Here is a 12,894-nt window from a genome sequence, read left to right as displayed (position 1 = left end):
AGCTGGGTGGCTTCTTACACAGGCTCCCTGGGCACTTTGCACATAAGTGGTAGTCTAGGCTCATGAGCCGTTTGTCCAGCAACTTCCTGCTCCTGCAGCCCTTGGCCCTGGAAGCCAAAGACCCTGGACCCTACAGAGGACTTACTGGTCCACACGGCAACAGAGAGCACCAGGGACTGAGGCCAGACTGGAGAGAACCTTTGGAATAAAACAGAGTCCCCCTTTGGGGATGAAACCCACAGAGGAGTCTCTTATTCCAAGTGAGAGCCCCTGATCCCCCTCCCCAGGGCGGGCCTTCCCCCCAGTGACTGAGACCCATGAGCTGAGGCATCCAGCACAAGGCCACCTTCCACGGTGCCTCATCTCTCAAGGAACGTGACAGTCAGGGACTGGGAGGACTCCTCCTGTTTTAGAAAATCATCATTTTCATCTGCAAAAAGGAAAGGATACCAACCCGAGGTCTTGGCTCACTGAAGTCATCAAGGCCACAGAATGAATGCTAGTGAGAAAAACAAAAAAAGGAACAAAAACTATAAAATAATACCAAAAGAAAATGAGGAAAAGAGAAGAAAAAGAAAAGAAAACAGATGTAAGATATGTAGCATGGAACGCAATGGCAGCATTCTACAAGAACTATGACACTGAGTTGTTGGGTTCAGAAAGAGAAATGGGAAGTAAACAGGCTTTAGGAAGTGATCTCCCCTGGGAAACGCATCCTGGGGTCTTCCACGCTCAGGGTGGGTTATCCCGACCCACTGCCCAGACATGCAGCTAACTCAGACAGGGGAGATTGACACTCTGGACCGGGACAGGACTTTTTGGTGCTGTGATGTGGCCTTCATGCAGAACTTGGGCAGGCCAGTATAAATAGAGGAAGGCCCAGCCAATGGTCACGGTCAGCAGTTCCCACCAAGAGACGGGGGCATGATGTGTGCACCAAAGATCAGGGTAAATTCCACTCAAGGTCACCCAGTCCAACTTGCAGACAAGTAGAGCCCTTCTGCTTACACCATGCTTGCCCAACCCTCTACCCACAGGCCCCATGTGGCCCAGGGTGGCTTTGAATGTGGCCCAACACAAATGTAAACTTTCTTAAAACATTATGAAATTTTTTTGCATTTTTTTTTTTAGCTCACCAGCTATTGTTAGTGTTAGTGTAATTTATGTGTGGCCCAAGACAATTATTCTTCCAATGTGGCCCAGGGAAGTCAAAGGATTGGACACCCCAGCCCTACATCATCTTTGCCAGGGTTCTTTCTTCCAAGAGAGTCACTATTTAAAGTCTTTCATGCCATTTGATTAGTCTACTTACAGAGAAAAAAAAATCAGGGAAAAATGGTCTTAATGGGAGGAAAAATTAAACACGTCGACTTAAAAGTAGAATTTTTTTCTTACCCTGCTCAGGACTTGCTTTGTTCAAAAGGAGTTGCAAGTCATTAGGGGAAACATATCTGAACATCAACTGGGGTTTTTGAAAATAATCCTTGAGTTTTTTTCCCCCGCAAAACAAGGTAATATCTCCCTATATTATTTATTGGAAAAGTCGAAACTAACAGCCATCAACTTCTAAACAAGGTGTAGGATCATTGGAAGTCAGAGCTAGAAGGGGCCTTGGGAGTCACCCAGCCCTTCATCTTCCACGTGGGGAAACTGAGGCCTAGGGAGAGGGAAGAATGCATTAAGACCATTCAGTGTGGGTGTGGCAGGAAAGAGTTTCTGGCAATGACGAAGGAACCGATAAGCCAGGGATAGTGGTGGCTGGAGCTATTTCCATGGTCACAGGCCCCAGTGCCTATAAGGAAATGAAGGTGGCATGAGGCATCTTGGAAGGTTTCCAGCCCTACAGGCCTCGTCAGGCATCCATCCTGGCCAGTCCCTCCTGCCCTGCATGCCAGCTTCTGCAACTCCCTTCTGTGGCAAAAGGAGACGACCAGACCCCAAACACTGGCTTTGAGAAAAGAGTCAAAAAAGAGCCAGAAAAACAATTCCATTTCCCAGGTATTCTCACTGCCGAGGATATAGTGAGTGTTATTTGAAGTGTGTGCTCATTCCACCGGACTTTTAACATTTTAATCAGCAAGGATGACCTTGGGCATGTTTTAAGCCTTTCTTTTATCAGGTCTGGCTCTGTGACCCATTTTACCAACAGAAGTGGTAAAGCTACCTAGGAGATGGGAAGAACCGGTGCTGCCAGTCCACACACGTTGCCTGGGCCCTGGGCTGCAAACTTTCATATCCTCAACCTAATTTCATCCCTACATCCACCCTCAGAGACAGAGAACCATTCCTAGCAGCACATGAGAACACCAAGGCCTGGGGCAGAGGGGTGAATTCTGTGGGGCAGAGGGGTGAGTTTCCCAGGCTCTCTGGGTCCACCTGGGCAAGGTCAGAGGACAGCCCAGGCTCATCTATCTGCAAAGCCAGCTCATCCCTCAAGCAATTCTTAAATTCAATTATACTTGAGACCCCTTTGGTTTCTCAAAATATCCTTGGGAGGCTGGTGGGGGTGGGCATCTGGCAGACGGGGACTCTAGGAATCAGCTAAAACTGGGGTTCCCATGAGGGCGACCAGGGAACTGGCAGGCGAGCCCTGCCCCTGCCCCTGCGCACAGATCCTCGGTCTACTTGCGACCCAGCAGGGCCCTACGCCTCCAGCAGAGATGGGAAGGTGATTTCATCTGCATGGAGCCGACTCTCATGAGAGAAGGGAGAGGAAGCATCTGAAACGGAGGTGGAATCTCAAGAGCTGTCCCATCTCTCTGGGCACATGGTTTGATTCCCTACAGGACTGGAAAGGCTGTCATCCCATTTTTGGACAGCCCTGGAATCTGCCTTCCAGAGATTTCTGCCCTGGTTTGTCCCTGAAATGAATCAGCTTCCTCTCTCACAAGACCGGCCTCAGACACATGAAGCCCAGAGATGCCCTTTCTACCTCCTCTTCCCAGGGCTGATCCCCTAGTGCCCTTTGAGATTCAGGTGGGACCCCCTCTTCGGGCACAGGCATGCCGGCCCCGGACCTCCTGGATGGGTTCAGCAGCTCTCCATCTTGTTGCCACACTTGAACTTACCTCTGTGACATTAAATAGGCAATTATTGTTTTTCTGTACTCCTCTAGAATCATTTGCTTACTCATCCACAAACATTTGATGATGCCCTATCCTGTGGCAAGAACTGTCTTGAATGAAGAGATGAACACCACGTGGTCCCTGTCCTCAAGGATTCACAGCCATCAGGTGGAAGAAGGTGAAGGGCAATGCCATGATAAAGCTGCTTTGCATGTGTCCTGAGCAAGACTCATGTGTCTGTCTGGACCAATGTCATATGGAGGGGCAGGGTGGGATGGCTATGATGTCCATGGAGACCCCAGCCATCCCTTCCTAGGGGTGGGACCATGGACGGGTGTCCTAATCTATCTCTGCCTCACTTTCCTCACCCATAAAATGGGCATCATGGTAAATGGGCTGGTGGAGCATACCAAAAGCCCAGCGAGAGGCCAGCCTCACATCCTCTCGGATGGGAGAGGCCGTATCTTCCAAGAACATGCGACTGGTTTGGGGCCCATAGAAGGTATTTAAAAAGTGAATGAGTCCACGGAGGAGAACCTGTGTCTGTGGTTAGGGGGATGCCACTGACCTCATTGGGCTAACATGCTTCACCTCTTTCCTAGTGAGACAGCAGGGGAGGGATTCAGGGGAAAGTCTTTTGTGAAAAAGACACACAGAGTTGGCCCCGGCCTGCAGAATTTTTGACAGCCATTGAGAAGGAAATGCCTTTACCAGAAAGGAATTTTTGAGGAACTACCGATTTCCATGAGGTGCTGATTTAGGGGAAGAAGGGCAGAGAAAGGAGGGCTGGAGACAAGAGTCTATGCTTTGGACGTTATGAAATAAAATGATTCCGTGCTAACATTTCATGGAAAGAAACCTGGGGACAGTCTGAGCCGCAGTCACCTACCTTTTCCTCCAGTTCTTTCAGGTGCCGCTTCTGAAACTCCAGTTTGTCCTCCAGTTCTCGGATTCTCTGAAATACACCAGGTTATGTGTCAGAAAAAGTAAGTTCTCCAGGTTTAAAACCTCTGTTTTTATTTTTTATTGTGGTCTAGCACAGAAGCCATAAAAGATACCAACACTGTGGGCAGCCTGATGAGCTCTGATACGTGCACAAGCCCGTGTCACCACCGCCCAAAGCAAGACAGAGAGCGTCCCAGCTCCCAGGAGGCCTTGGTCCCCCGGCTGTATTCCAGCTCTGCAAAGGAATTCTGTTCTGACTTCTATTGCTAATAATGGATCGTGCCTGTTCTAGAAGGTTGTGGAAACAGAATTACACAGTACACATTCTTAAGAGGGGATCTTTTAAAAATAAAACATCAAGACTGGACCAAAACATGTAGGCACCCTGAGCAGCTAATAAAGGGCATGGGTGGGATGTGACACCAAGTCACGTACTTGTCCAAGACTTATTTAGCTGCAGCCTGGGGGCTGGGGGGAGGGAGGGAGAAGGGCAGAGGAGGTCAATGCTGGTGGGAGCCACTGCACGAGCATCCACCCCGCCCTCTTAGAACCCCACTCAGCATGTGGTACCAGGGTGACCGACAGACCCGGTTTGCCCAGGACTTTCCTGGTGTAAGCCCCAGGAAACCCCTCAGTCCTGGGCAAACCGGGACTCTTAGTTACCCTCTTTGGCGCCACACCTGCAGAATTAATTCCCCGGGTGGTTTACCGATCATTCCTCCCCATCCCACACAGCGTCTCCACCGAGGGAATCTGGTGAACTCCCCCATTTCCAGATCTTCATGTGCTCACAGGGCTTCCGCCCCATCAAGGGCCCCACCAAGGTGGGTATCCCTGGGGCAACTCTGCCCAGCGGGCTGCTGGCCCTTGTCTGCCCCACACGGGATAAAGACCTCATACATTGAGACGATGCTGGGAGGCAGAAGGGTGGATGAGTTCAGCCAGCAAAAATTAAACGTGGGGTCACCATAGGCCTTTATTCAGGCCCGGAGAAGCCATCTCGCATTCTGTAGGGCAGTGATTCTCCAGCCTGCGTCAGCATCACCCAGAGCGCCTGCTCAAATGCAGATTGCCAGGCCCCGCCCACAGAGCTTCTGCCTCAGCCCAGCTGGGGTGGGCTTGAGTGAAAGTTGCACTCCAGCAAGCTCCTGGTTGATGAGGACGCGGACGGTCCGGTGCCCCTGCTTTGAGAATCACCAGTGAGGGCACATTTAGTCACTCAGTAAATAGGGTTCCATATGCCTGGGCCTGTTCCAGTCCTGAGGAGAAAGACAAAGTCCCTCCCCTTATAGTCCAATTACGGTTCAGACAATAGCAGCATACACATAAATAGAAAGGGCATCAGATGAATACAAACGCCATCAAGAAAACCAACAGGGGCCGGGCACAGTGGCTCAAGCCTATAATCCCAGCACTTTTGGAGGCCGAGGCAAGTGGATCACCTGAGGTCAGGACGGAAGACCAGCCTGACCAACATGGTGAAATGTCTCTACTAAATATATAAAAATGAGCCGGGCATGGTGGTGCGCTCTTGTAGGGAGGCTGATATAGGAGAATCACTTGAACCTGGGAGGTGGAGGTTGCAGTGAGCCGAGATTGCACCATTGCACTCCAGCCTGTGTGACACAGCAAGACTCCATCTCAATAAATAAATAAATAAAAAGGCGTGAGAAGGGGTGAGATATCGAGCCATGGGCTGGAGGAGACGTGGAACCCAGCAGGGACTTTCGATAGTTCACCAGATGCACAAGAGGGGAAGGGAATTTCAGGTGGATGCAACAGCGTGTGCAGGAGGCCAAGAGGCCTGAGGTGGGGGGTCGGGGACAGAGTTCAGAGGGTCTGGAATGGCCCATGTCCCGATGAGGTGCTCACAGCTTTGGGGTTGCCATGGGGAGCCAGTGACAGGTTCTAAGCAGGGAAATGATGAGCTTTTGATTTCAGGATGATCACAGGGGCAGCCGAACAGAATGGATTCCGCGAAGGAGACAGAAAAAAAGATGATTCTCTCAGATCCGTGACCTTGGGCAGTTATTCTGCCTCCCTGAGGCTTGGTGTCCTTATCTATAGATGGGTGCTGCCCACATCTAAGGATTTAACAAGCGAATTTGTACCAAGTGTTTAGAGCAGAGCTTGGCATTGAGCACTCCATACGTTATTTTTTTTAACTGGTAATTTTCTACTCTCTCCCACCCAAAGGGAAAGGTGTGACCTTAGTCTGGTAGTGGCAGGAGTTTCCCGGCAAGCCCCTCACATGCAGGGTGACTGAGGAGCTGCTGAGGAAGCAAGGCCTGCAGCCTGAACCCCGCTTGAATTCTGGGCCCCAAATGTAGCAGCTGTTGCGCTCTGGGTGAGTGACATGATCTCTCTGTGTCTGGACCCCTCTGCTACAATATCTGTGTGGGACCCCGTGACACCGAGGGTGAAATGGGATCTGTAGGGCCATGCTTTGTAATCTAATGTCTGGCTTTACAGCTTCCAAAGAACTTCTGAGAATCCCCCAGGAACAACTCCTGGGCTTTAAAAATCAGCCTGACAGCCGGGCGCGGTGGCTCACGCTTGTAATCCCAGCACTTTGGGAGGCCGAGGCGGGCGGATCACGAGGTCAGGAGATCGAGACCACGGTGAAACCCCGTCTCTACTAAAAAATACAAAAAAATTAGCCGGGCGTGGTGGCGGGCGCCTGTAGTCCCAGCTACTCAGAGAGGCTGAGGCAGGAGAATGGCGTGAACCCGGGAGGCGGAGCTTGCAGTGAGCCGAGATTGCGCCACTGCACTCCAGCCTGGGCGACAGAGCGAGACTCCGTCTCAAAAAAAAAAAAAAAAAAAAAAAAAAAAAAAAAAAAAAAAAAAAAAATCAGCCTGACAACCTGGCTCTCATTCTAATATTTCTTGATATTCACGCTTAGGAAACAGTGTCTCATCAGAGTGTGGGAGGCCAGAAAGAGCAGTGGGTAAGAGTGGCCTCATCTGATGACCTGGGTTCACAGTTGAGCTCTGTTGCTTCCTGGCTGTGTGACCTTGGACAAGTTGCTTACCTTCTCTGAGCCTCACTCTGCTCCCCTGTGAAAAATGGCATCAATGACCTGTCCTCATAGGACTTGTGTGAGTTTCATTCAATGAATGTCTATTGAGCCCCTTCTGTGGGTCAGCGCCAGTCTGCCTTCCTGGGCTGGAATATTGCCACAGCACCTAGAACAGTGCTTGGTACACGAATGTTAGAACAACTCAGAACAAAACAAAACAAAACAAAACAAAACACAGCTCCATGATGGCCAGCAGAGGCATCTCTGAGAGAGGTGGACAATGCAGCTGTGGCGGTTGGAAGGGGCTCTAGAGGGCTTCGAAGGTCAGACTAAGCAACCCAGACTTTGTACTCTGGGCACTAGGGAGCCAGTGAGGGTCTCGGGGGAGGTGCTGTGGTGGTGCTCTGTGTTAGGAAGGCTTTGGCAGAGAAAGAGACAATGGAGAGGGCATTGCCATCATGAATTGTCCCAGCAGATGTCTCTGCAGGCCAAGTGTGGCTAGGAAGTGAAACCAATGCTACTGAACCCTCAGAGAGGGTCAGGACAAAGTGAATTTACACCAGTGGCTTCACTCCAACCTTCACTCAGGCAGAACCTTTTACAAAAGTGCAGAATCATTCTGTTGGGAAAGGTGCCATTCACTAATGGATGTTTTCACATCCTCTTTTCCTCTTAGTTAACAGGGCTGGAAAATGCCAATTTCAGCTGGGGCCGGGCAGGGGACATCACTGCACCCTGTGGGCCGGATTCCAGGCGAAATACAATGGTAATGTCCACAGCAAACTGGGAGACTGGGAGGGTCTGTCCATGGTTGAAGCGGGCAGCCAGTGCTTGGACCAGATCAGAAGTGGAGTGAATGTTGCCAGAGCACCTGGTTGTACTATGTAGTGTCGCCCGTGTTGAATACATGAGTGTTAGGGATTATTATGAATATAAAGGTGAGAGAAGACATGATAATGATTAGGTTGCGTTAAGCCAAGTGCAGCAAATGTTAGCTGATATTCATTGAGTGCTTACTTTGTGAGCACTTTAGATAAATTCTCCATTGACCACAACACTTCAAGTTGTGTGCGTTGATTGTACCCATTCTACAGACAAAAAAATTGAGGCTCACGGAGGTGAACTAACTTGCCTCAGGTTACACCATAACTAGGGGCAGGATTTGAATAAAAACCTGTCTGACCCGAGAGACTATGGCTCCTAATGCTGCATCATAGCTTTCCACATATAAACTTTAAAACATTAATTTTTATGTTCCTAGAGGGGAAAAAAATCACTGTAATGCAGGTTTGAATTCCTTCTCTTTGGGAAAAAAAAGGTAGGTTTTGCAATACTCTTTTGAAAATACCAGATTTCTGGAGACTATCAAATGATAGCAACTAGCAAAGACTCGCAAAACATCAATAGTGAACCCTTAGGGGGTCATGCAGTGCGGAGACCAGGGCTCTGGCAGTGGACTCAGGATGGGCCTGGCCTGGAAGGGTCGCTTTGTGGCTAGCTGACCTTCATCCAGCTGTTTCGTCTCTGTGCCTTCATCTCTCCATCTGTTTAAGCTGGTTTGAAGACTTAATTAGGTAGCCAAACACCTGTTTTCAAACAGGTGTTTTAATGAGGCTCATTACAACCACTGTTTCAGGGTGGTGGTTTCTCTGTAAAATCTTATATACAGGGTACTACTTTTGAAAATTGCAGCCGTTAGAAAACATAAAGCATTTCCTCAACCACAATCAACTGTTCCCACCTCAGGGGCTTTGTACTTGCTGTTCTCTCTGCCAGGTGGCTGCCCGGCTCACCTCCTTGCACCATTTCAGCCTCTGCCTGTTTCTGACATCCTCAGTATTTATTCGAGTCTTGCTTGTTTCCCCTCCCCGGAATCTAAGAACATCCTCTCCACAGAAGCAGGACTTTGTCCACCGTTCAACTCCCAACAGCCAGAACTGTGCCTGGCATAGGGTGGGTGCTGTACACATAGTTGTTGAATGGAAGCCAGAAGCAGCAGCATCTCATTTCCCCAGCACCATGTGGCCACTGGGCTAGCTGGAAAGTCTGCCCTCTGCCCCAGAATCATACCTAGACCACCCACTTCCAGGAAGACCTGTTAAAGGATGCATCCAGTAAAACAGATGTGCTGCTAAGTCTGCACCTCTTTTATGAAGGTTCCAGGCTACTGCCTGGGGGCTCCGGGCTCCTGTTGCTACTACACATGTGCAGCACTCCACGGGGAAGGGAAGCAAGAGTCAGCACACATCATGGCATCATCAGTTACACTGGGAGAGTTTGGCCAAGCTTTTTCACCTGCAGAGCCACACTGGAGCCTCAAGGCAATGCCCGAGGTGCGGCTGCTCAGAACTACCCATAGTAAGATGCAGAAGCTGAGGTCAGCAAACGTTAAGCCTTGCTGACAGTTCTGGAGCTGAACTCAAAGCAGGGAGGAGGTAGAACCCTTTGCCCTGGATTCTGCTGCCTGGTGTGCTAGAAGAGGGAGACAGGGTGATGGGGAAGGGAAGGAATAAGAACTCATTTTCTTACTAAACCAAAAAAGTAACAAGACACTTACATCCCCCTAGAACTCACAGCCATGCATCTATAAGACTAAGTAAGGTTTGACAACTTGAAGTTGCACAGAAATCACCATGGGATCTTCTTAAATATGGAATCTGATTCCATAGGCCTGGGACAGGGCCTGAGATCCTGCATTTCTAGCAGGCCTCAGCATCATGCCAATGTCCCTGGTCCATGAACGACATTGAGTGGCCAGGAGGCAGGCAGCACGCTACCTTGGGTATTGACATCCATGCGTTATGACATAAAGAGAGTCCTCTTTCATTGAACACCTACCATGTACCAGGTGAATTGATTTGCATATCTTATCTCATTAAAGCCTCAGAGCAATGTATTGTTGAATAAATGTATTGACTTCAGCTTATATGTACATATCACTGTATTTTAATAAAACTGAGGTCAGGGAAGTTTCAATATTCAGTGGGAGAAAGGAATGTCTACTAATTACTTTCAGCAGAATTCTCAACTAATTTGAAAATGATCCAAAGACAAAGGAAAAGCAATACCAACCCTGGTTAAACTACTGTTCAAGCTTCTCCATGCAATTGACTACACAGTTTGGTAAAAGGAAGTGATTTATCCCACATGATCTTACAGAAACACCGCAAAACACTTGCATTTTAAATGACTCTTTTCTTTAAGGGATGCTAGTCCTCCACTGCCCAGCAGGCAGACACCGCCATGGCTTGCTTTTTGGCTTTTTAAAAAATCACCCAGATCCTGGGTTCATTTCTCAGCATGTGCAGCATGGGGGCTTTACCGGGAGTCACAGTGGAATGTGGCATTGCCCTGTATCTTTACGGTGTCCTCTCTAACCCATCATACATTTCAGACTTAGGCCACCAAAAGCAGCACATTCCATGAGATTTGAATCCTTGAGTGGGGTAACGATTTTTTTTTTTTGGCTCAAACACACAAACGTCACTCTGTTCTTTGAGCTGGATCTCCTGAACACAAAATCAATTCCTTCATTGGCTGCACACTCAGTGAGCAAGTCCTGAAAAGAAGGTACAGTGCTTGGCCTTAGAGACAAGCCGGCACCTGGCTCCTAACTCCCCATCTGCTCCTGCTACCTCCACCCACAGTCTACACTCAGCAAGAATCCATAGTGGTCTGCACTTACTGAGAGCAGTTTACAAGTAATAATTTTCTAAACCTTACCATGCCCCAATGAGACAGGCATTGTCATCATCCCCATGAGGACGACAGTGAGGCCCAGAGAGGTTAAGTAATTTGTCCAAGGCCACACAACTAAGTGGGAGAGCCAGAGTTCAGAGCCTGGCCGTCTGGTCCCAGTGTCTGTGTTTTCAGCTTCTTTGCTGCCCTAAGCTGACCCACACCATGCTGCTCTGCTGCCCAGAATGCCCTTTCCCTTTGATGGTGATGATGATTGATTTATGTTAACTTGGCTAGGCCATGGTACCCAGATATTTGGTCAAATATTCTGGAAGTTGCTGGGCGCGGTGGCTCATGCCTATAATCACAGCACTTTGGGAGGCCTAGGTGGGCGGATCACTTGAGGTCAGGAGTTTGAGACCAGCCTGGCCAACATGGAGAAACCCCATCTCTACTAAGAATACAAAAATTAGCTGGATGTGGTGGCGGGTGCCTGTAATCCCAGCTACTCAGTTGGCTGAGGCAGAAGAATTGCTTGACCCAGGAGGCAGAGGTTGCAGGAAGCTGAGATCGTCCCACTGCACTCCAGCCTGGGTGATAGAGTGAGACTCCAAACAAACAAACTAGATGTTTCTGTGGAGGTCTTTTTTAGATGAGATAAACATCTAAATCGGTAGACTTTGAGTAAAGCAGATGAGCCTCCATAATGTGTGTGTGTGGTTCATTCAGTCACCCGAAGGCCTTGAGAAAAAGACTGAGCTCCCCGAGGAGAGGGGCATGCTGCTAGCAGACGGCCTTCAGGCTTGAACTACAACAACTCCTCCCTGGGGCTCTGGCCTGCCCTCCAGACTGTGAACTTGCCAATCTTAATCTACAGTTGCATGAGCCAGTTCCTTAAAATAAGTCAACCTCTTTCTCTCTCTCTCTGCCCACATCTCCCTTCTTTTTTCCTTCTGTGACATCTCTCCCCAGCGGTAATCTAGATCCTTACTATCTGGGTGACCTTCAGGCACATGAGTTAACCTCCCTGAGCCTCAGTTCTCTCGTCTGGAAAATGGACATCATAGTGCCCACCCGTAGGGTCCATGAGATAAGGGATCTGCAGTGCAGGGAGCCACCGCCTGACACACGGTGAGCACCCGACAAATGCTCTGCATGCTGCTGCTTCTTTCCCTTCCTTGTCAATCAGGAGTCATGAAGCCCGCAGCTCCCCGTGTGTTCAGTAGCACATGAAACTCACACGCAACATCGAACCTTGGAAGACATTGAGGTTTTCAGACGTACAACTGGTACAGCTTCCGGGCCCAATCCTCAAATGAGCTGCCATCACAAAAGGCAGCAAAAAAGCAAACCGTTCAGCGGATGCCTCCCCGTAACCAGCATCTGCCCTGGAAACAGCGTGCAGATGCTGGAGGAGGAGGGCCGAGGGAGAAGGCACTTTGGTTTGGGTGAATGTTTCAGCGTTTGCTCTATAGAATGCCCAAGTGCTCCACGTCTTGCCCCGTCACAGGGAGTTATGATGGGCATCTATGAAATCTTGCTTCTTAGAAACTTGCTTTACCCCCAACTCTCCCTGGAACGAGCCTGGGGCACTCAGAGGCCCATCAGGGTGCCAAGGTGCACACAGGACGACAAGGGTGCCAGGGGTGCTGTGGGCACAGCAGCTGTTGCCGCCTACCTGCTGGGCCTGCTGCAGAAGCTCCATGCGCTCCCGCAGGATCTGGCTGTCGAACTCGCGGCTCTGCCTGAGGATCTGCCTGCGCACCTTTTCCACAGCAGCCTGCAGGTCCTCCCGCTGGCCCTCACTCAGCGCCTCACCGGCCCTCCGCCCCGGCTCCTGCTGCAGCGCTGTGTACAGTGTGGCCTCCAGGTCTTGGATTTTCTGAGGACCCCAGATCACACAGACAGAGGAAGGTCACAAGGAGGTGGACAGGAACCACCAGAAGGCTGCTGCCAGTGGAGGCACAGTCAGGGAGGGGGTTTCGGGCAGGGAGGGGCAGCTGGCAGGGGCCAAGCACAGGGCCAGCAGTGCCCGGGGCAGCAGGCTGTGAGGGAGCAACTCGGCCCCGTGCACTTGTCATTTTTTACTCTATTCAATCTAGATGCCCCTACTATGCACAAGACGGGACAAGGGCAAGAAGAAAAAGTAATCATAACATTCCCTTAAAATGCATGACTCAAACA

At 49.9% G+C, this 12,894-nt stretch overlaps 1 protein-coding gene across 1 annotated transcript in view; it reads right to left on the bottom strand.

The window, feature by feature from the left end:
• Positions 1 to 450: 450 nt before the first annotated feature.
• JAKMIP1 (janus kinase and microtubule interacting protein 1) overlaps positions 451 to 12,894 on the bottom strand; it is a 175,766-nt gene continuing 163,322 nt past the window's right edge. The window contains exons 19-21 of the mRNA XM_055245778.2: positions 12,389 to 12,592; positions 3,955 to 4,020; positions 451 to 530 (exon numbers count right to left, since the gene is read on the bottom strand). Of these exons, the coding sequence (XP_055101753.1) occupies positions 480 to 530; positions 3,955 to 4,020; positions 12,389 to 12,592 (321 nt within the window). The 3' untranslated portion in view covers positions 451 to 479. The remainder of the gene's footprint in view (positions 531 to 3,954; positions 4,021 to 12,388; positions 12,593 to 12,894) is intronic.

This window comes from Symphalangus syndactylus, chromosome 16, assembly GCF_028878055.3.
Source record: "Symphalangus syndactylus isolate Jambi chromosome 16, NHGRI_mSymSyn1-v2.1_pri, whole genome shotgun sequence".
Lineage (NCBI taxonomy): Eukaryota > Metazoa > Chordata > Mammalia > Primates > Hylobatidae > Symphalangus > Symphalangus syndactylus.
This window is presented reverse-complemented; position numbering and strand designations above follow the sequence as displayed.